This window comes from Crinia signifera, chromosome 1 (assembly GCF_055691185.1).
Source record: "Crinia signifera chromosome 1, ASM5569118v1, whole genome shotgun sequence".
Classification (NCBI taxonomy): Eukaryota; Metazoa; Chordata; class Amphibia; order Anura; family Myobatrachidae; genus Crinia; species Crinia signifera.
The window spans coordinates 83,518,601-83,543,459 of NC_139217.1; the positions used below are offsets into that span (position 1 = coordinate 83,518,601).

Below are 24,859 nucleotides of genomic sequence, written 5' to 3' on the forward strand. Positions count from 1 at the left end.
GGCACTGTGCATTATCGTTGTAATGCAAAAATTTAAGGATCATCTCAAATCGAGCCCGGGGCATGGCCATACGGTAAAATGGGGTGCTGTACAGAACATCTGTACTCCAATATTGCCTAATTTCTGGCTTTTTTACTATGCCCATATGAAACACCAGACCCCAAAACGTCATCATCTCTACTGCATCTACAGGGGTCCACCTAGCAAATGATGACGTGGGGTTTTGAGCAATAAACTGCTGGGCATATAAATTAGTTTGGTCCACCATTAAATTTATAAAATCATCAGAGAAAAATAATTTGAAAAAGTCAATTTCTCTGAGACCTGTGGAATCAAATTGGATTCCTGGCATGGCCAAAAACTCAGGAACCTGGGGCTCAAAATTGTCTGGTGGTGGGGTCCATACGAGATCAATTATTGGGGGGGGGGGTCTCAGCTGCTCTACGGGGACGTCTTTGAGGGGGTCCCTCATCACCAGAGGAGGAAGAGGAGCTTAAGGCGAATCCTTCAAATTCCCCGCTTGCATCACTGGCTGTGTCAGAGTCAGAAGCAAGCATGGCATATGCCTCCTCCACTGAATACATTCTTCTGGATGACTGGGATGACATTTGGGATGACATTTGGGATGACATTTGGGATGCCATTTTTATTTTTGTGTTACTGGTAGTGAAATGTTTCAACACGTGTATAGTGTAGGGGGGGTACAAACTTTATTTCAACCTGGGGGGAATGTAGTGTGTAATGTGTATGTAGTGCAGAAAAAAAAAATACTTTATACCAAAAAAAAAAATTGAAGGGGTTAAAAAAAAAAAAATTGAAGGGGTTAAAAAAAAAAATTGAAGGGGTTAAAAAAAAAAAAAGGTCCTGCGCCAAAAATTGAGCACAGATGTTGGTCAGTAACGTCTGTCACTGAACAGCGCTCAAAGGCAACAGGAATTTGATCAAAAAAAAAAAAAATAGATCAACCCTGTGCCGAAAAAGCTGATCAGTGATGTACGTCACTGATCAGCGCACAGTGGCCACAGGACACCCACAAAATCACAGTGTGTGTAAAAAAAAAATTAAAAAAAGACCACACAGCACCCACAAAAAAAAAAAAAGGTGATCAGTGATGCGACACTGATTACCAGTGAGGGGCAGCAGGTGCACAACCTTTGGTGCAACTGGCAGCAACTGACAGGTATATATAAAAAAAAAAACCTCTGCGCCCCCAAAAAGTTGCTGATCACCTCAGATATGGTGATCAGCACAAAAGGCGGGGGTAGCAGACACAAAATATACACTCTCTATCACTCTCTGTCACTATCTCTCTCTATCTCTCACTATCTATCACACTGCAGCAGCAGCACTGACAGTTATATGTATAAAAAAAAACCTGCACCCCCAAAAAGGGGGGGTAGCAGACACAAAATATACACTCTCTATCACTCTCTGTCACTATCTCTCTCTATCTCTCACTATCTATCACTATCTATCACTATGACACTGCAGCAGCAGCACTGACAGTTATATATATAAAAAAAAAAACCTGCACCCCCAAAAAGGGGGGGTAGCAGACACAAATCTCTCTATCTCTCACTATCTATCACTATCTATCACTATGACACTGCAGCAGCAGCGACAGTTATTTATATATAAAAAAACCCTGCACCCCCAAAAAGGGGGGGTAGCAGACACAAAATATAGCTCTCTCTGTCACTATCTCTCTATCTCTCTCTATCTCTCTCTCTCTATCTCTCTATCACACTGCAGCAGCAGCAGGAAGTCTCAGGAAGTCAGATCCAGGAAGCGTCCAGCACGCTACAAGCAGTGATCAAGTGATCAGGTAAGGTATTTGCAAGGATCAGGTAAGTATTAGCAAGGATCAGGTCAGTATCACGGCAGATAGGCACGGTGACCGCTCTGCACGCTACTCCAGACCGGAATGGCGTCTGCAGCGCAGTCACCGTTAGTTTAAATGTCGCGCCTTGGCTGTGATTGGTCCGTGGGTCCCACGGACCAATCACAGCCTTGGGGGCAGGTGGGGTGAGGGTGGGGTGAGGTGTCATCGTCACCGATGACCCCCTCATGCCCCCTGACGCCCGGCGGTGATTGACACCTGTGTTACCGAGCGTCTGATTCGCTGGTAACACAGGAAAACGCTGTAATTGGCTGTTCACACGGAACAGCCAATCACAGCGATCGCCGACGGGGGGGCGACATCGCAGCCCCCCCTGGGCATGCAGGGACATGTCTGCTGTCAGGGACAGCAGACATCGTCCCTCTGTCACTGCGTCTCGAGACGCAGTGACAGTTTAAAGTCATGACGTACATTTATGCCATGTGTCGGGAAGTACATCCCGGCCATGACGTAAATGTACGTCAAATGTCGGGAAGGGGTTAACAGAAGGCATCTTATATTTCAGGATCCATGGTCTAGACTAGAGATCAACCAAGAAGAAGTCTACCTAATAATGGCAAAACAATATAATAAAAAATAAAAAAAAACATAAAATTTTCCTACCCGTCATGTCTACTTTTCTTAGCCAACAGGTCGTCCCCGGCTGTAGGTCTCCTCTTTTTCCGTGGCGGCATCGTTTTGGTGAAGCAGTCTGAAGTACTGCAGGAACGCAGACTCCCTGGAAAGGATTAGCAGAAGTTACCTATAAAGCTATTCAAGCAGCAAGTGTTCCTCACCTACAAAATAAGAATTCTTAACTGCCGGGAAAATACCACACTAGGAATGGCGGAAGATGAGAGCAAGGAATCACGCAAGAAAGATATCCAGGTCTGAACGTTCTAGTAACTTCCAGAAACAGCTTCCATGCCGGCCAATTACAATTCACTCATGAGTGTTCTTAGTTAAACAGTACAGCAAATTGAAACTATGCTACTGGTTAGAGTGGGCAATATCATCCTAAACATCTCCTCTTACTCCTGCCACAGCCATAAGAGCTGTACAGCTAAAGCAGCCATTTTTCCCGGTACACAGTTGTTGTGGGTGGGGATGAGCACTAATTCCCTTATCCCCTCCTTCCCACAGCACAGTACTTGGGTGATGTAACGTCATGGTTGGTACAGAATAGGTTTAAAGCTGTATACCTACAGTAGGTCTGTATTACTGAAGGTTTACGCATGTGTTCTAAAATGCGATTACTTGTAAAAAAGTGTGGGCATCTCTTATGTGACCACCACAAATGGGAAGTAGGCCTGAACCTCGGTAACTTTGTGACTAAGGTCACTTTATTTGTGACAATCCACACAACACAAATGGAAATTTCAGTTGTGGGAGGACTTCAGAAATTCCATAAAATCTGTACACGCCAGGTTAGGAGAATCATCTGATACATGCGGCCTGCTTTATTTCAAATGGAGTAATGTACCCTAAACTAACATCATAAAAAACTAATGAACTGGAACTTAACATATTCACATGGACATTAAATTCCTTGGTGGCGCACTGATGCAGAAACTGCCAATGCCTCCAGTATTTCTCTGTATGCCAAAAAATAAAGAATTCCCTGGATCTGTAGCCCTTGCAAAGTGCTTTGTTTACGTTTACATTTCATCACCAAAGTGCATTTGCTCGGTCAAAGGGTGCCCCATACACTACTGCGATGTATCGTATCAGTTTATGGGCCATCCGACTCCCCTGAGCCACCTTCCCGGGCTGCGGGATTGAAGCAGTCCTTTCACATGCCCTGCCAAGGGGAGGGGGGGGGGGGGGGAAGAGTCGGAGGTCAGATGGACAGCAGGTTTGACCTATGGCTCAGGTTCAGTGCGCACTGGCCCGTGCATAGGACCTGAGGGGTACATCAAACACATCCCATTTGGGCCAATTTCTCGGCTCGATCCATCAGGATCGGGTGAAATCGGCCAATATCGGTCTAGTTTATGGGCACCTTAAGACATCCAATAATGTGCCTTACTACAAAGTATACATCTATTACCCAATTTAATAGAAATGTCATCCACAGATTGCAGCCAGGTGAATACAGCTGGTATTTTTATGTAAATACATATATTATAAATATTAAATAAAAACTTTTAAATACTAATATAAAGCTTATTTGCTATTACATCGTTTTTACAGTATGTACATATATCGGCAAGATTTTGCAATATACTTAAGTACATGTTTTGCAATGACTACATAAAAATCCCAGCTCCATTGAGGTCACATCAAACCAACTTACTTTGCATTATGATTTCAGCTTTTTGCCCTACATCAATTTCTGTATTTACATTACTAGCCGCGGTGACGGTAGAACACATATGTAATGTAGGGTAAAACACTTCAACTCAGAATGAAAGTTTACCTGTCTGGTGCTCGTCTTGACCCACGTCTTCTGCCAAATTCTGCAGGCAAGAAATGAAAAATCCTGAATGTAGCAAATCGTCTACTCGCCTATATATTCATACGATGGTAAAGCTTAAGGTCTTCAATTTTCCAACTGCAACTTTTGTATTCCTTTTAAATGTAACTACCAGTTCATGTAATATAACTTTTTTACTATTATATACTAGAAGTACCTGATAATTTATGTGAACATCACTGGGGTAAATTTACTAAGATGGGAATTCTATTGAAGATGAGATGTTGCTATGGGCAACCAATCAGATTCTATATAATATATATATATATATATATATATATATATATATATTATATATAACAGGTGCTAAATAAATAAGTATCATTTGGTTGGTTGCTATGGGTAACATCCCAACTTCAATAGAACTCCCATCTTAGTAAATTTACCCCACAGTTCTTGCTGGGGATCGTAGACCACCACGTTTAACATTCCAGATGTTATGAAACGTTAAACTGCCCTGGTAGGTTTGTCCTGCCCCAGCAAAACGCCACCACTCAAGGGGTTAAAAGTCCACATAGCTTCCTTGCATTTGTATTCCCTATAATGGCTGTACTGTCTGTCAATCACACATATTGGGTGAATTTTAAATGGATGAGAGATTCAGAAAGAGAGAGATTTGGTAAGAAATCTCGGTACTTATGTAGTATCTGGGCTGCCGATTTAAAAATCGGATCGGATCGCATCGCATCGTATCGCATCGCATGCGACCAAATCGTATGCGATGCGATGGTCAAGATTTTTCCATAGGATTCAATGTTAAAATGGTCTGAGTCCATTTTAACATAGAATTCAATGGGAAAAAGGGGTCCTTTTCCTTTCCCCACTATCCAAGTGGGCATGGAGTTGGATATAAACCTGTGGCGAGCGTAGCGAGCCACGGAGCCCGAAGCGTGGCGAGCGTAGCGAGCCCCGCGAGGGGACACAGAATACTTTTTAAGAAATATGCGGCCGCTCGCCACGCTTCGGGCACGGTGGCTCGCTGCGCTCGCCACGCTATATAAAATCAACTCTATGCCCACTTGGATAGTGGGGAAATGAACAGGACCTTCTTAACATTGAATCCTATGCAAAATCGCATCGAATCGCATCGCATCTGATTGTATGCCTTAAGGTAAGGCATACAATCACAAAATCGGCAGCCCAGATACTACATAAGTACCGAAATCTCCAGTTTTTTAAAGAGGCAATCATTTCAAAACCAGTTTGATTTTGAAGTGTAAATGATTGCCGCTTTAAAAAAAAGCCTGAAGATTTAATCCTATTAAAATTTCCCCCCTTCACTTCACGGAATCCCTAAACATAATTGAGCAGACAAAACAAAATAATTTGCCAAAACCAAATCAGTTGTTAAGATTTTGACACTATATGGAATTTAAAGTTTACCCTTAGAAGAGAAGTAATTCAAAATGAACACAGCTATCCCAAATGCTAAGATCAATGCCATGTATTACCAGCCTGTTGAGTGTGTGGTATATCTTGTGAATATTTGCCAGTGTTGATAGATGGGAGTTCAGCTGAAAATCTAGAACATTAGAGATATAGTTATATTTTTAGTGTAATACATGAGACATTACTTATTGTAGTTTATTCTTACTGTTATATATTTAGAATATGTTATATAGGCACTCAAATCAATACATTATTGCTAAAATAAATACATAAGGATTAAAACCTTATGGTGCGTACACACGGGGGCGATTATAGCAAATATCGCTGGCAATATGGTCACTGAGCGACCATATTGCCAGCGATGGGAGTGTGCGCTCCCGTTTCCTGCCCGTAGTGATTGCTCCTGCGACCAGCTGATTTCCACTGCCGGGCAGTTTCTTTTTCATCAGCGACCATCTCTGGTCGCTGATGCAAACGGGACACCGAGCGATATATCGCTCAGCGTGAGCAATATATCGCCCTGTGTGTACAAGGCTTTAGATGGAAAAAGGCCTGGTTCTCAAAGAGTGACCTCTGTTTTTACATGTAATCTTTATGGTCAATGTAATACCTCTTTCACATCGCAAATGCTGGGTCGCAACCAGGATTTGGACACGGGTCCTTGCCGAGAGCGACCTGGCATTTGCTATATTTTGCTGCCCACAGGGAACCAGAGAGGCAGGCAGGAGCATCATAGGGGTAGAAGACATTGCCTGGAACTAATTGTGTCTCCAAGCGTTGCCTCCTCCATGGTGTGAATGGGACTGGGGTTACTGAAGTGCAACCAGCTCTGACCTGGGATTAACCCTTCTTTGAACACAGTTCGGGATGCCGGGTTGCTGGACCCGGGAAATTCAAAGTGGCCCTTTCAAATCGCACAGAGACCTGGGTCTACCTGGGTTATTTTTGCGATGTGAAAGGGGTATGATAGGCAAAACCAGTGCTTGTGGCTTCCAAAAATAAAAATGTGCAGAAAAAGAAGCAAATCCGTTACTGACCACATAACTAAAGCCAAGAATGACATATAAGCAATAAACTGGAATTTTTAGTGTATAGTCTGCTACAGATACCATCGTTCTTTTCAGCGACAGACCAGCATAGTTTTTAATCAAGAGTTAGGTACTGAACCGTATCCATAGCACTTTATTTAAATTTGTTCCCTCCCTTATGGTAGGCCTATTATGAACTGAAGGAAGGGCACCCCCAATGTGTCTTAATGAAGAGATGAGCTTTAGGCATGTCTATTCAGGATAGATGTTCTGTAATTGTTCCCAGGGGAGGGTTAGATAGAACGTGATCTTATGCAGGTTTAACAAATTTAATTCTATTTTATACGATTTGTAACACTGATATTTTCCCATCCAATACCTAGCCCACAATGGAGAAACACAGCAGCATGCTTTAGATGTAACATACTGATAGCCAGGTTTGAAACCATCTGTTTACCGGATAAAGATTAAGGAATTATCCAACCAGGACGGATAACGAAAGTGAGGTAGATATTCTGTTAACAACTAACTAGAAGGCAAATTGGCCAATCATATGTGACAGACCGTGGATTACGTCTAACAGTGTTTAAAACCTTTAATAGCTCATGTACACAAGAGCACCTCCATGACCCCGCGGTACGATTAATCGGACGTGTTCTCACTGATACTTCAATGGCTCCCAAAAATGATGATGACTGATCTCTATAACATGATGTCAAGTACACAATACATTCTCCAGCAGGTTAAAAAAAAACTTGGTCAGAGCAATCTATGAGTTTGTAATAAAAAAAAAAAAAAAAATACTAAACAGTACAAAAAATAGGAAAAGATTTTAAATCTGCAGTCAATAGGTCTAATAACAAAAACAAATAGGACTTGTGATAAAGTACACTAATGGGGCCTACACGCCTAGCGAGATGTACGGGCATCGATGTTGCAGGTGTAGGGCATCGATGTTGCAGGAAAACGACATGCGATGTGTCACTTTTTATGCGATTCATCGGCATGGAATAAAAAAAGTGGCCATATCATAATAGAGGATGGTGCCCTTAACAGTTACAATGCTGGCACATGCAATACGGGTTAGGCTGCAATTCAGGTTACGGTTAGTTGAAGGCTAATATGTAAGTGTCAACATTCTACTTTATGTCAGTGTCTGCACTTTAGATATCAACATGTCAACGGTCCACATTTTGAACATGTCAGCATTATACATCCTGACATAGAATACTACAACTGAGTAAGCACACTATAGCTCACACTAGATCAAAGAGGTTTTTGTTTTGGCAAACCACTGAATCTTTTTATTTATTTATTTATTTAAAAAAAAAAAAATTGACAGGACAATTCATTACAATACAAAATGTAACGAATAAATACAATAAATTCCGTTAAAGACAGTAACGTAAAATAAAATAGAAAGGTAACTTAACTACAATGATATATTGCAGATTCATTAATATAGCAAGGGCTAGACAAAATCAGACAAAATTAATACAATATTAAAATGGAGGATCATTACTTAAAGATTAACCCTGAGGCAAGGAAGGTCTGGACGGATATTGAGGCTGCCGAATTGGGACTTTCCTCTGTCTCTTCCCTTCTCTGGATCCCGAGACTCAAGCGACCTAAAAGGTATAACCTCCCACCCGATCCTGTATTGGTCCCTATCTGTATGCAAATAAAAAGTATAATTTAGCACCCAGCCCATCCCCTATCATCCCCATCCTACATAACCCTGTCTTTCATCCAGGCATGCACAACACTGCATTCCTCCAGTGGAAAGGCAGAGGCATGTTTCTTAACGACATCACCAGATATGAGATTTTTCCCCAATTTTCTCAGATCCAAGCTGACAAAGGAGTACCTACTAGGAACTTCTTTCAGTTCCTTCAACTTAGACATCTTCACTCCACAGCAAAGCCTATTGTCACTAACAGGCCCTTATCTACTTTTGAGGCACTGTGCCTTTGACGGTCCACCAATAGAGGACTGATTTCTCTAATATACACATTACTCATTGATAAATCCACCCCTCAACTAGCCGCCTCTGAAAAGGCCTGGGGAACAGACCTAAATGGTTCATTAACTGAAGAGGATTAGTCAGAGATCTGGGGAAACGCTGCCTCTAGTTCTATAGGTGTCAAAATTAAAGAAAACACCTATAAAATGCTTTATAGGTGGTACTATGTTCCCTCTAGACTTAGCAAAACATACCCAAATGTATCAGACAGATGTTGCAGAGGATGCGATGCCGCAGGATCATTCATGCATATCTGGTGGACATGCCCTAAGATAGCTGAGGTCATCTAGTACATAGAAAACCTATTACTTGCACCCATTCCAAATGACCCCAAATATTTTCTCCTACTACTAGACGTTCCAACCCTATCCAAGCTACAAAACAAAATGATGCGTCATGTGGTTTCTGTGACCACTTGCAAGATCCCGATGGATTGTAAAAAGCTGGCGGCTCCCTCCATGCACTCCATAAAATCCCGCTTATGGCACGTGTACCGCATGGAGTATATGACAAGCATCCTCAAACACTCCTCTAAAAAAATGTAATTCTGTTTGGACTCCTTGGGCTTCCCTGCAACAGATCACCTCCCCCTTTACTATATGATACCGAGCCTTGTTGACTGATCCCTAATATATTACTGCTATTATCATAGTCCACCGAGGACCCACCCTTTTGCTTTCCTTCTACCTTTCTTCCTACCTCCATTCTCCATCCTCTTCCTTCTCTACTTCCTGGTCTCTTTCTTTTTCCTTTTTCTTATCTTATCCTCTTCTCACAATTTTTTTCTCATTTCTTTATAAAATTGTTAAACAGGATCACGTTTGCTACTACACCACAAATGACTTTTCCAATTTGTGTGTATACTTTTATGCTTCTATGTTATGGAGCGATTTCTATTTTGTATCGTGATTCACCAATAAACAAATTATAAAAAAAATAAATAAAAAAAAGATTCTAGAAGGTACCATGACGTGTGCAAGAAAGTTTTTGAGGGCCGCCTTCTGGGGGGGGGGGGGGGCTGGGGGGAGGAGACAGGGACAGGGTTTGAATATATGCCAACCATGTGTCAAAAAAAATAAAACTTTGCCACCAGTCTCTCCTTTTCAAGTGAAGTTTCTGTCCAGTCCATCGTAATATTCTAGGGAGGGTAGGACAGGGACATGGGGGATGGATCATTGGGATAAGATAGTTTTTTTAATGGTCACTGCCAGTTTGGTGAGCAAAAAACTTTTGCCAGGAGTTCATTTCTTATGGTCATTCTAGGAATTTGTGCCCCAGAATGCCCACCTTATGTGAAGGTAGAGATTTGATAATGTTTTCTACTTCAACATTAGTGACAGGTGACATCAAAAGATCTCGGCTTTCGGGCAACAGTAGGGGGATGCAAGCTTGGTCTAAAAACTTTGTAATATTAAGGGGGTAAACAGGAGGTGCTTGGTATAGATATTCAAAGTAGGTCCAGAAGGTAGCAGCTATCTGTGCCGGGTCAGTGGTAATCTTATAACGCTCAGTTTTTATAGAAGAAATGGGCTTGTGACCCATGGCCGCCTTAACTAAATTAGCTAGGAGCTTACCCGGGCGGTTGCCCCATCAGAATTTTTTTTTTCACTGTATTGGAGATTTATGTTAGCTCGCTCTGTAACCAAAGTGTCATAAGCCAATTTTGCATCTCACTATGAACGTCATCATCTGTGACATAGTTAAGAAAGCTGGCTTGGTGATAAAGGAACCACCAATTAAAAGGATTGTGCAAATGCTTTGTTAACTCAGTTTAATAGGAGCATGGTCAGAAACTAAAATGTCAGCATTAGAAGCATCCTCCATCCTATGGTGTATAGCATTGACTAACAACCAGTAGTCCAGTATAGAGAACGTATTGTGGCAATGGGACAAAAAAGTATATTCTCTGGCATCAGGGTTTAAGAGGTGCCAGGGGTCAACAAGGTGGAGAGAGTCTATTAAAAGGGGACAAGGTAGTCAGGATGTCTATGTTCAATAATCCTATCAGGATGAGTCGTAACATCGAGGTGAGGGTCTAAGAATGCATTAACGTCTCTGTCCAGCACTAAAGAACCTTCCGTCCAACCTTGTAGCTTGGTGTAGATATCCGAAAAGAACATGGTGTTAGTACCTGGAGGGTCATAAATGCAAGCCAGAATGTATAAATCATCTATAAAGTACTTTTTAAAAGAGAAATTAAGGACATTAGAAGCTTTCCAATGTGTCTCCTGAATAAATGCAATATCAGGGTGGAATTTTCTAAGATGGGACAAAACTTTTTTCCTCTTAAGCGGTGTATTGGGCCCTTCCAGGTTAGATTGTGAAGCCCTATTGCCCACTCTAGCAATGATCCGATTCCCTGGGCAGGGTGGTCACTAGTAGGGCTAATATGCTTTTGAAGTACCCACCTGTCCCAGTGAGCAGGGGGGAAACTACGTGAGGTGTCATTAAATAAAAAATGATCATATCAACAACATAAAATATCAATCATGGTCATATCAACAACATAAAATATCAAACATAATACACAGTAAAGAAATAACATGAAATAGAAAATAAGCTGTTTTGGGTTCAGTTATACTGCAACATTTTTAACACTAACGGGCTGTTGACAAAGTAATGTAACTCCTAAGATAAGAGGAAGGAAACAATATTTCCCAAAACAAGGAAGTCCTAAACAAATAGTAACAGTAAAGAGGTTTAGCGGGTAGGGACCAGGGAAGCCCCAATAATATAGCCAGATGGAGAATCAGTAGTAAAAACGTAACTCAGTAACCCTACTGTCAAAAGTGACAAAAGTAAAAATTTCTAAAACAGGAAGATTATAACGTTAATAGCAATATACTTAGCAGATGGCGGCATGTCCTCCTTAGCCATAATTGAGTGCGATGGGCTATTATGCATGGAGTGGAGAAAGTTCTGAGCAGCTTTCAGTGTGTCAAAGTAGTAAGATTTCCCTTTGTGGGTTATTCTCAATTTGGCCGGGTATAGAAGAGTGACTTAAATAAATTGGAAAGGTAGGCATAAAGTTGGAAAATGCTGTTTAACGTTGAAAAATGTAAAATGAACAAGCTACTTATAGGCTAAATGGGGTTATTATAGAAAATTCTGCTGTAGAGAAGGACTTGTGGGTCATCACAGATGAAAAATTGGGTAATAGTGCACACTGCTCAAGTGCAACAGCAAAAGCAAACCGGATACTGGCATGCATTAAAAGGGGTATGGATTCAAGGGATGTGATAGTGCCTCTTTACAAGGCATTGGTGAGACCACTCTTGGAATATTGTGTTCAGTTCTGGGCACTGCACCATTAAAAAGGACAAATGATTTGGAACAGGTACAGAGAAGGGCGACTAAGCTAGTAAAAGGTCTTGAATCACTAGAATACAAGGATAGGTTAACCAGGATGAATAGGTTTTCACTGGAGAAACGGAGGTTGAGAGGAGATATGATTAATATGTTCCAATACAGGACTGGGAATCAAATGGAACTGGGAGATGATTTGTTCACTAACAGGCCTATACTTAGGACACGCGGGCTCGTACTGAGGCTCAAGGAAAACAAATTCCGTGCTGAATTAAGAAGAGGATTCTTCACCATTAGATCAGTAACATTCCGGAACTCATTGCCGGTGGGGGTGATAACAGCACCTACCTTAATGAATTTAAATCAAAACTGGATACATTTTTGGCCACTAAGGGCATACTATAGATATGACTTACTCAAGTCAGTAGTTACAAGTTAGATAGGTTGAACTCGATGGACTTACGTCTTTTTTCAGGACTTAATTACTATGTAAAACAAATGTTATTGGCAAAAAGTTTCTTGCAGATGGGAGAGAATTCTCTTCTTTTGTTAGACTTGAAATGAGAAGTCGTGAAATAGGAGGATGCGTGCAGATTCATAGCGTATGGAGGTAGCCTTTCGATAAGCGCCATCATTTTCACCTTGTCCAAGTAGTTGAGTAGTGTAAACACCACTGGTCTTGAGCGCGGTTGTGTGGCTTGGTTCCACTCGGTGAGCTTGTTCAATTATAATAGAGACTTCAGATCTTAATGCCAGGGTATCTGGAAGCCACACAGAGACCAAGGACAAACAATGTTTGGGTTTGGGTAGCCCAATGAGTCGCAGGTTGTTTCTCATATTCTGGTTTTCGAGATCCTCTACTTTGTCAAGCAGGGCCACAATGGTTGATTCACAGGCTTGTAGCTGAGTATTAACCACATGGAGGTCATCTTCCAGGGTAGACATCCTGCTTTCCACCTCGGTTAATCTGGTGGAGTGTTGTGAAATCTGCAGGGTGAGCCTATTAATTGCCTCCATCAGTGGGGCTAATTTAGAGTCCAGCAGTGGAGAGAGCATCTCTTAAATTTCTTTGGTTCATTGTGCGGGTGTGGAAGTGGAGTAAGAAGTGTCTTCTAGGGAGTCCACAGTGCTGGCATGAACTGGTGAGGGGGGAGAGGAAACTGTACCAGAAGCTGGCGGTTTATTTTTATGTTTAGTGGCCTGGGAGCCTCTTTGGGTTCTATGGGGTGGGGGGGTGCAGGCAGACTCGCTGCTTGAGGGGGGGGGGTGCAGGCATACTTGCTGCTTCAGCGAGGGGTGGGGTGCAGGCAGACCTGCTCATACAGTCCAGCGGGGGGGGGGGTGCATGCGTGCAGACCCGCTGCTCTGGGGGTGCAGGCAGACCCGGCGCTCGTGGGGGGTTGGGGATGCAGGCAGACCCGCTCACAGGGGGAGGGGGTGTGCGTGCAGACCCGCCGCTCACCTACACCAGTTGGCTGTGGTGTATAATGGTGGATGATGGGCATGTGCTGTAGCCCTGGCTGGGCGGGGGGAGGTGATGTCAAGGGGGTTGTGGTGTGTAGAATGCTGGTCTTTTCCCTGGTCGGGGGGGGGGGGGGCGGTTTGTGTATAATGCTGGGCGGGGTGGTGGGTGTTCTAAGGCAGAAACTGTGTGTATAACGCTGTCAATCACTCTTGTAACCCCGCCCAGTGTTAAACACACAGGGGATGAGTGACAGATCTGGATAAATATATAAGAGATAAGCTTTCTAGACTAACCATCATTCCCAGGTCATAGACTGAAATGGGTTGAGGAAAGAAGTCAAATGAAATTAATTTTTGATTCACTATAAACACTTCACATGGATGTGGGGTGGAAGAAGGCAGAGAGTACGTCTTCCCATTGAATAATGTATGTTACGCTTCTAGTCAGACTCATTTCTCACACCATGGTACCAGTGGAGACCCCAATTGCAGAACACAGATGTGTAGAAGGCACAGAGGTACGTGGTTGACTAATTTTAATAATATAAAATTGGGTCATTTTATTAATTTAAAGAACTGTAAGATCTCTTGAATGAGCAATTAGTCACACAGAAGAACTCTAAAGGCCCCCATACACTAAATCGATTTGGGCCGATATCACCCATTCCTGGCGGCTGGCTGGGGAAAGCAGAGCACATAAGAAACATGCAACCCCCTTATGAAAGTAACCTCTGGAGACCGTACATCTAAATTTGGGTGTATACTGCTGACAAGGAGGAGAGCATCCCCTTCTCCCTCACTTTAACCGTGGATCACAGCTTTTGGTGGTGATCAGTGGGAAGTTTCTAAAGGGTTCGGTGCATTGGATTAATTCTAAGACAATCAGAGATCATCTTTTGCACTATGCTTGTTGATTCCAGTTGATAGGTGGAGCCAATAGGACACGGTCAACATGCAATAGGTTTACCTCAGAAAAAGGTCGACATGATTTTTTTAAGCTGACTTCTCCATTCATGTCGGCATAGATGGAAAATTGAATAGTGTGCCGAGTGGGCTACACTAATTGGGGGTCCGTGTCATCATATGTCGACAGATACCAAAAAAAAAAAAAATAACAGTGAAAAGCTTGTTTTGAACTTTTCCGGTGTTGACCATTTCCACGTCAGCATTTTAACTATGTCGACATATTGCCAATAGTGGTCAACCAATTGACTCTCGCCAGAATGATCCGGACCCATGCTTGTTATTCTTCTCCCCGTCATGCTCCCAACATAGATTTTAGTAATGCAGACAAATACTTTTCTCCATGACATTCACAAGCTGGTGGTATGTAGCCCATAACCTCTACTAGAACTACAATATTAAAATATTCTTTGTGAAGTTCAACATGATATGGTGGGCTCTTTATAAACAAGAATAACTCATTTCGAGTCAGTACTGCATCAGACGACATCTTTCTCCTGACCGAACAGGAAAGCCTGCAGATTCCTCCAATAACCATATGTGCAAGCCATTAGCAACTGTTATAAAGTAAAATACTAACAGGAAGTAGAACATAGCAACTACACAGCACATCAACAAAACACTTGTTTGAATTCAAAGAATGCCCCTTGATGCGAAGTATTATTTTTCCTCAGTTAAATGTGTTCACAGCATTATCAAGCATTTAATACAGAACGTTGTAGTGTTTGCACATCAGTATACGTGTGTGGGTAGTTTTCATTTGAAAGAGGATACAGTAGTGGAAGCCAAGTTTTGCATAGGAGGTGCCTAGAAGCTGGCAGAACTAATAAAGGAGCTCTCCAACTGTGGCGCTTATACAGATCTGATTGCAGTACAAATTTGTTCTCAAAATGTGCAAAACCATGTGCACTGCAGGTGGGGCAGATGTATATAACATATATAGAGAGCGTTAAATTTGTGTGGGGTGTGTTGAAACTGAAATCTAAATTGCAGTGTAAAAATAATGCAGCCAGTATTTACCCTGCATAGAAACAAAATAACTCACACAAAATCTGAAGGTGCCCATACACTAGTAAGATTTATCTTCAGATCTGGCTGGTTGGAACAAAAACATTGTTATGGAGGAGTGACAGTTTGTTAGTTTTCCCAGCATTTCCAAGCAAGTGGTCAACTGTCATTTGCTCTCATCCATAACCATGTTTTGTTCCAACCAGCCAGATCTGAAGATAAATCTGCTTGTGTGTGGCCACCTCACCTCTCTCTATTCATGTTAAATCTGCCCCACCTGCAGTGCACATGGGTTTGCCCATTTTGAGAATAAATTTGTACTGCGATCAGATCTGAATAAGGGCCTGTGTGTACATTTAGAGGGCCAGATTCAACTTTTTTTTGCTGAAGGCAGCCACTAGAGGGCGCCCAACAGAGCTATACATATATAGCTCCATTTATGCATTTATGGATGCCGCTGTTTGCATTTCAGCTCCCACCCCCAGAGACAACACCACAAATGTTGCAATGCTCAGGATGTCCCTTCAACGGCTTGGAACTTCCTAACACTAAAGGGGAGTTAGTCATTTAGTTTTGTTTTTTTCGCATAGGCCGTTTTTGCCGCATCGAAGGCATTTTTCGCCAATGCCTTTTCATTTATTTATTTTTTCAGCGAAAAGGCACTGGAGAAAACAGGCAAAATTTCACCAGCACAGTGGTGAAAACATGTAGATCGTCAACTTATTCACCAATCCAGTTGTTTTTCGCTACTTCTGAATTTTTCACCTAGGCGAAAAATCATCCCTCGAATTAAATAGGGCAAATCCCCATTCGCCCTAAAAAAATGTTTTTTTTTGTTTGTTTTTTAAAGTGCAGATTTTTTGTCCAGAGAAAAAAAAAAATCACACCTAATTGAATACCCTATGGCTGTGTACACACAGGGGCGATTATGTCGAATATCGCAGGCAATATGGTCACTGAGCGGCCATATTGCCCGCGATGGGAGCGTGCACCGGCGATATATCGCCGGGTGCGCGCTCCCATTTTCTCCACCTTAGTGATCGCTGGTCGCAGGAAAATGCTCCTGCGACCAGCTGATTTCCACTGACGGGCTCCCCCGGCAGTTTCTTTTTCATCAGCGACCATCTCTGGTCGCTGATGCAAACGGGACACTGAGCAATACATCGCTCATCGTGAGCGATATATCCACCCGTGTGTACGGGGCTTAATATTCATGATTCAGCTGCATGTTCAGGCGATAGAGGGGGGGTCGATAACCCGCGGGCGCATTGTTAACGATATAGTGCACAGATATAGACGAAATGCACAAAAATATTGTTAACTTTATCAATATTGAGCATATAATTAGCAAAAATCATCTAGTGTTAAAGATTGCATTACTTCAAAACAATGTGCTCCACACTAAATCCAGATTTAGTTACTCTGGGAAAATACAAATGTGTCCAGGTTACATCATTTTCAGTACAATACAACTGGAGTTCTGCCCCCTTGAGAACATTCCTATGTGCCAGGTAACTTTGCACACTCATGAAAGTGTAAGTGACACCAGCATACTGAAATGGAGGCAGACTTGTGTGGGTTATTAATTTAAAATGAACTAATTACATCACTGAGCATTTTGTACCTAATGTCTTATTGATGTAATTAGTTTCTGTTGGGCTGTTACACAGCATGCCATTGATATAATGCACTGTGCTGGTGACACATGTACGCTTAACACAAGCCGTCTAACTCCTACAAAAAGCACTGGCTCATCAATGTTATCCACATCATTCTGTACAATGGACAGGAGGCACGCAAGCATAATGACACACGGGCCATTCAGGTACAGTAGTAAGTACACACGGCCGTCTAGTCATTGGACGCTATAAGAACTCTGGAAAGCCGCTACAATGAAAATATGTATTAGTAGAGTAAATCAGTATTCAACCTTTAGAATGTAAGAAGGGCGAGAAGGGCCCTCTTCCATCCTGTGCCCTTCCTTCTTTTACCTAAACCAGTGGTTCTCAATCTCGGTCCTCAAGTACCCCCCAACAGTGGGGATGCGGTCATATATTAGAATGAACTTAGGTCTACAGTCATTAGGTCGACCCCACTAGGTCGACTGGCAGGAAGGTCGACCTGACTTAAGGTCGACATGGGCCAAGGTCGACATGACTTAAGGTCGAATTTGCATAAAGGTCGACATGAGGAAGGTCGACTGGTCATAAGGTCGACATGGGTTTTTCACTGTTTTTTGAGCCGACATGTGCCGACAGGCGGTATTTCATGCCCTACCATCCACTAGGGCGTGGTGGGAGAATAAAATAGTGTGCAGAGCGCAGCGAGGCACCGTGCCCGAAGCATAGCGAGCGTCCGATTCTCATTGCCAACTGTGTCCATGTCGACTGTTTCGACATTCGGATCAAAAAACTGTGAAAAACCCATGTCGACCTTATGACCAGTCGACCTTCCTCATGTCGACCTTTATGCAAATTCGACCTTAAGTCATGTCGACCTTGGCCCATGTCGACCTTAAGTCAGGTCGACCTTCCTGCCAGTCGACCTAGTGGGGTCGACCTAATGACTGTAGACCTAAATGCAGTCTGACGAATGATCCCAACCCCAACAGTGCATGTTTGCCAGGTCTGCACACAGAATCACAGGTGAAATAATTATTTCCACCTGTCAGTGAATAATGAGTGCATCTGTGCACCTGCCGGGTGACCTGGAAAACGTGCACTGTTGGGGGTATTTGAGCACCGAGGATGAGAACCACTGACCCTACACCCTAGCAGACCCGGCCGATATTGTCCATACACACTAAACAATATTGGCCGCTGTCATCAGGACCCGCTAAAAATGCAGATCATTTGGCTATATAGCAAAATTGACCTGCATATTTATCAGCCATCAATCTTTCTTACCAACGTGCATCATTAATGATATTGAGTGTACACGCCAGACAATATAGGGAACGATACAGCTCAGAAAACCCTTTCTGTGTGATATATTTCACTATATCCTTGTGTGCGTGTGTGGGGGGGCTCAAGTCAGTTTTCATGTTTTGTATACTAGTTTACGGACTCTAACTGGGCACTGCGGACCTCTTGTGGCACTATAGAAATAAATGATAGTAATAATGTGGAATAATTTGCGGTGAAGGAAAATAAACGTTCTCGTAAAGTGCAGAAACCCTTTCCATAGCATCATTACAATATTCTAATAGTGTACAAGTCATAGATGTGCAAGAATCATATTTATGAAATTCAGGTGTAGAAGTATGACGAGGCATTATGGGTGAGCAAGGGTAGGTAACAGCGCATGTTATGTTTGCTTAAAGCCGGGGCATCAACAGGATAACACGCCACTGTACTAGCTCACGCATGAATTGGCACTGCACGTTCCGACAATTGTCAATTTTGACATCCGGGGGAGATCTTGATCACGCCCACTTTAGCCTATTGGGAGGAGAGGCACTAGGCTGAAACTCAGAACAAAAAAAAAAAAAACATTTTCATGGTTGAAATCTCTGTGTTGAAGAATAAATATTTTATTCTATTCAACCCACATACAGTACAATCCCTGAAAACCTTATGGCCTCCATACCATAAACTAGCTCGAGGTATTGCATACAGCCTTTCATGCGACACCTCCACAACTCCACAGTGGCTAGGATCCCATACGATACATCATTTTGGTCACTTTGCATAAAGGACCTCATTCTGGTTGGTATGCTACGTTGCAAATTTGCAACGGCGTCCAATGTTGAGGATCTGTGCATACGCATATGCAAATACAGGGCAGTACGGATGGAGTAATGGTTAGCATTACTGCCTCACAGCACTGAGGTCATGGGTTCGATTCCGACCATGGCCCTAACTGTGCGGAGTTTGTATATTCTCCCTGTGCTTGGGTGGGTTTCCTCCCACAATCCAAAAATATACTGGTAGGTCAACAAATTAATCCTAGAATGCCTGTGTGTGCGTATACATGTGGTAGAGAATATAGATTGTAAGCTCCACTGGGGCAGGGACTAATGTGAATGTTCAAAATAAAGCGCTGAGGAATGTGTGCACTATACAAATACCTTTATAAATAAAATACCTGTCCAAGGGCGGGATGTACTAAAGGGAAAATGCGGTAAAACGGGGGTTTTACCGCATTTTCCTATTTACCATCACCCATCCGTCCCGTTTTCGCTTGGCAGGGTATTGCCACCCAGAGGGTGGCGATACCCTATAGAAGCCTATGGGCTTCTATCGCCGCCTGACGTCTTCCCCCCCTCCCATCCACCTGATCTCCTCCGCCCCCAGCAGGAGGACATCCGGCTGCAGGGGGGAGGAGGAGACGCAGGGGCACACTGGCAGCCGCCGGGATGTGACAGAGACCCCCGCAGACCACATCAAAGGTATCGCAGGGGTCTCCGTCACCGCAACCCGATGCTAGCCGCATATGTTAGTACATATGCGGCAGCATCGCGGCGGCTGCCAGGCGAAGGGCGGCGATGTATATTAATACATCCCGCCCCAAGTCTGAGGATGAAGAAGTGTGGTGATAATATCATCCCTATCCACAATGCGATAATTGATTACGCTGCAAGAATGTATCAATTATCACATGAAGAGACAAAGCTTGTGGGAAAGCGAATCCTCTCCACAACCATGTTGGGTTATCGTTCTAAAAATCTGTCTGTGCATGCGCCAGTACCAACATCACCACTAACCCCCTCCCACCGCTGCTTATTCTTAACAACCCCTGAGGATTGGAGCTCCTGGAGGACTTGTCAGTCATTATGGCTCACGGCTGCTGTGACCTCCGATGCTGCAGCTTTGCAGCAGCACTTTACTGCACCAGGGGTCACAGGCACAGCGGGAGCCCCGATGATCGATCACTGGTACCTAGGTGGGCGAGTATAAATTATTTCTTTTATTACACAGTGATTTGACATCCTTTTTACCATTATTTTAGCAAAAATTATATTATAATTTATCAAGAATCGCATCGGCATTGCAACGGGGCGCAATACCACCACCACTGTAATGTATGGATAAACACACACGGGGACAGGAGATCTGATAGGCATGATCTCTACCATGTGTTTACTCCTGTGTCAGGACTCCTGCGCACACACGGTTGTCTGATGTGGAACTCTCTCCATGTGATTTCTGTGATTTCCATATAGCAGCACAACGCCATATTCAGATGGCGTTAGCGGTGGGGTATAATCTCCAGAATGCTTTGCATTCCTGACCTTATGAGATACATCTGCTGTATGTATGTAATACATGTTTGTGATACTTAATATTTGCAGGTATCCCACACACAAAAAAAAAAAATGTTTGGAATATGCCACAAATATTTATAAATGGTCCCGAGAGGGAGATTTAAACCAATAGGAAGTTCAAATGGACATAGCCACACATTTGGAGAGTTTACGCTAATGCCAGCATCCCCAGTTTTCACTAGCGCCTCTCTGTGGAAAAACTGCACTGGTAACTGAATCTCCCCCGTCCCAAAAAAGCCCATCATACAACTAATGCTGTGTACACACTAAAGCAGTGGTGGCCAACCTGTGGCTCTTGAGCCTCATGCGGCTCTCCCCCTTGTAAAGTGCGGCTCCTGCTCCCACTGCTGCCCACCGTCTGTCCCAGTCCCCCCTGCTGCCGGTTCCCTGAATCCCCTCTCCTTCTGAGGGGAGGAGAGCGCGCATCGCGCATCTCTCCTACCCCTTACTGTGCATCCTTGTGACTGGGCCGTCCGCCAATCAGAGCTCGTGGGCCAGCAGCCAATCAGGAGCCGGCCAGCAAACTTTGACTGGTGGGCGGCCCAGTCATAGGGAAGTGAGGGGGAAGGAGACGCGCGGTGTGCTGTGCTCTCCTCCCATCGGTTACATGACAGGAGGACTGCAGGGGGACACCAGACTGTCCTCTCCCTGCCCGGCAGCAGCAGCAACAACGGTGAGCGCTGCTGCTGGGCATTTTGCACTGTGGGGGCATAGCAGTTTGTGGCACTGTGGGGGCATAGCAGTTTGTGGCACTGTGGGGGCATAGCAGTTTGTGGCACTGTGGGGGCATACCAGCTTTTTGGCACTGTGGTGGCATACCCGGCACCGTGTGGTGCATACTTGGCACCGTGGGGGGCATATGTATATCTGGCACTATTGGGGGCATATGTATATATGGCACTGCACTATTCGAGGCATATTTGTATCACACCCACCCAAGGGGTCAAAATAGACTACGCCCCTTTTTTTGGCGCATGTGCCTTCGGCGCACGCATGATGTCGGCTCTTTAGTTTGACTACCGATATTTTTCGGCTCTTTACCTCTGACCGGTTGGCCACCCCTGCACTAAAGGATGTGTATACTAAGCGATGGCACAACAAATTGTGCCGCCTGTGACACACCACATGAAGCAGCGAGTGATGGCACAATGTATCATTGCCCGTCGCATTGAAAATGCATAATGCGATTCCTGGGTCGTTCCGATGAGCATGCAGCACTCCCCACACCATGTTCTACCTTGCAGGGTGTCTCTTTCTAGGCACATTGCTCCAAGCAAAGCCACAGAGGGCATTGCGGCAACCCCCTTGGTACCTGCTGTGTAACGCCATGATGCACAGGTGGTGCCAGACCAAGGTGCACAGGTGAGCTGCTATGCCACTGCCCATAGAGGAGACCACCTGCACGTCTATGCATACACAATGTGCATTGCTTTATATAGGCAACCCCTATCCCTAAGCCCGTGACAACACTGGGGTACACACTGGCATCCCTATACCAGCTGATACATACTGGCACCTGCTTGTGATATATATTAACACCTGCATGTGGGCAGTTGGCTGTCAACAATCTCAGTGACCTGCACAAAGGAGATGGACAAAGGGGATAAAGCTGACAAACCTGTACATGCCTGTGGCTGCCCTGCCAGCAGATGGCACTCATCAGCCTGGCAGCACCCTGGCACCGGAGCTGCAGGGACAGGCTGGCTGCATCCCACGGGGGCCAGAGGGAGGTCTGTCTCGGAGAAGGGAGCGCCAGACGATGATGATGATGGCGGCTATTATTTATTACGCAGCAACCGGAGACGCAGCTGCACCCTGCCCAGTGCCCGTAGCACCCCAGCACCCAGACTTAAGGGTAACACTACAGTGTCAGGAGAGTCAAAGACCACGGGATATGAGGATTGCTCCCTCTCCCCGGGCAGCGGGGGCATGCAGCGGCTATGGCAGGTGGAGGGGATCCGACCGCGGCCTGTACTTACTGACGGCATCCGAGTGCATTTTCGTGTGACGCAGACTGGCAGGCACCAGCGGCCCGGACCCCCCGCTCCAGCTCCTCTCAGTGACTCTCTCCCCGCAATCACACCGCGCAGCAGCGGCAGTAGCAGCAGGGCACAGACACACCGCTTAGACACGCCCACCATCGCGTTGATTGGCCAAGGGATTCTCAACCCACTCCCCTCACGTCAAGCCACTGGCTCACTAGCCATGTGGGCGGGAGAAGGGAGGTTGCGGGAATTTGGGGGAGCGGCTTATTGCGCCCGGGGCGGGGCTTGATGGTGACGTCATGTTCTGATGAACGCCCATTTGTGTTGTTGGAGAGTGACGGAGCTGTCAAGGCGCTGGCAGTGACGTCATGAGCAGGTGTTATGCGGACCATCTAATTGGTCAGCAGAGCTGGGAGGGGGGACACGTTTGTGATGATATTTATATTGTAGTGTGAACCATCATCTGTTTGGAGCAGAACAGATGGTGTAATGGGTAGCATTTCGGTTAGGTCTGAATTGAAGTGGGCTAATGGACCTCCTGACGTCACAGGGGAGGAGAGGGGGTGGGGAGAGGAGGAGAAAGCTCAGAACAAGGGTCCCAAAAGAATGCTCGCCACCCTTCGGCACGGTAGCTCGCTCCGCTCCGCTTGCCACCTGGTTACTAAAGACAACCAGCGGTCAGAGTTGGCAACTCTGAAATGCAAAACAAGCAACTGATGAATGAAAAAACAAGCCCAACCTAATCCTAAAAAGCCCCAAAACAAGCGCAACTTACATTTAGTGGGACTATGTAAAAACTGGACCCGGACTAGACTCCGGACCGCCGGGCAGGACATCAAAATCTGCAGTCCGGAGCTTTTAGGGTCCGGTCCGGGGTGTCTCTTGTCCGGGGGGTGTCTTGTCCGGGGGGGGTCCCTGTGATAGCTATCATCAGGGACATGGGGGAGGGGAGATTACAGCCTCCCCGTGTGGTCCAGACCATCCGGTGTTTTTTTTACTACATGCCCGGACCACACAGGGAGGCTTTATTCTACCCCTCCTCCTCTACCTGGTTACTGTCACAGTCAGCCCCCCCGGACAGGACACCACAAGCTCCAAAATGCAGAGTTTGATGTCCGCTCCGGTGGTCCGGGGGTTTTGTCCTGGTCCGGTTTTTACCCATACCCCATTTAGTTATAGATAGATATTTTACATAATATTTATACAATCTACATTTCTTTACAATGATATTTTATCAGCACAAAATTGGCTTTTAAAATATACTATAACACTTCCTGCTTTGCCTCATTAACGAGGCGAAGCAGGAAGGGACATCGACAAGAGATATTAACATCTTGTCTGCCAAAGCAGGCGAGCACAAACTCTCCCTCCGGCGATGTCCCCTTGATGAGACAGCGCATCAGTTCACACTGATACGCTGTATCCTTCCCTATGGCTGGCTGTACTGGGCATGCATGGGATCTCGCTACTCATGAGAGATCTCCAATGCAGCCCGAAGCCAGCAGCAGGGACAGCGATGTCGCTATTGTGGGAATAGGGCTTCGCCACCCTGCAGCTGTTGAAGCAGATATCGTCAGGGGGGCGGAACAGTCATCGCTGTGGACCTTCATAGATTTACCTTGCATATCAACCTGTGCAAACCAGTTCCTTCTTACATGGGGGAGAAGCGGTATCATTGCACATAACATGCGCTGATACCACCTTCATTCCCATATTGCGCCTTCATATACCTGCCCCAATATGAGATATTTTGCTTTCATTCTTTCTATAAAGAAAACATTGCCTGCTGTATATATTTGTGGTCCTTTGTACGCAGTAAGAAATATTTATTATAAAGGTGCCCATACACGTTGCGATAGGCGATGTACATTTTGTAATCTAGTGCAGCACATACTTTTTGTGCTGTGCGATGGCCAAAGGCTTTACCCCTGCTTATTGCAGCTTTACATAAGCTACATATGGAGAGACAATTGTACCATGTATGTATCGTTAAATTGTACCATGTATGGACATCTTAAGTAAAGATAAACCAATCTTACTACAGCGGGGAGCGGGCGAGCTGAGCGGGCAGG

General features: G+C 44.6%; 1 protein-coding gene across 3 annotated transcripts in view; it reads right to left on the reverse strand.

Annotated features, from left to right (window-relative positions):
* The window catches only part of DCUN1D4 (defective in cullin neddylation 1 domain containing 4), a 76,670-nt gene extending 53,687 nt beyond the window's left edge, over positions 1–22,983 (reverse strand). The window contains exons 1-4 of one of the 3 annotated variants that reach the window (XM_083168528.1): positions 22,782–22,983; positions 5,807–5,877; positions 4,299–4,338; positions 2,504–2,618 (exon numbers count right to left, since the gene is read on the reverse strand). In XM_083168528.1, coding sequence (XP_083024654.1) covers positions 2,504–2,618; positions 4,299–4,338; positions 5,807–5,877; positions 22,782–22,800 — 245 coding nt within the window. In that variant the 5' untranslated portion in view covers positions 22,801–22,983. Of the gene's footprint in view, positions 1–2,503; positions 2,619–4,298; positions 4,339–5,806; positions 5,878–22,420; positions 22,546–22,781 lie in introns of those variants that run through there. The other 2 variants (XM_083168547.1, XM_083168538.1) reach the window with 2 other exon arrangements.
* Between the last annotated feature and the right edge of the window lie 1,876 nt (positions 22,984–24,859).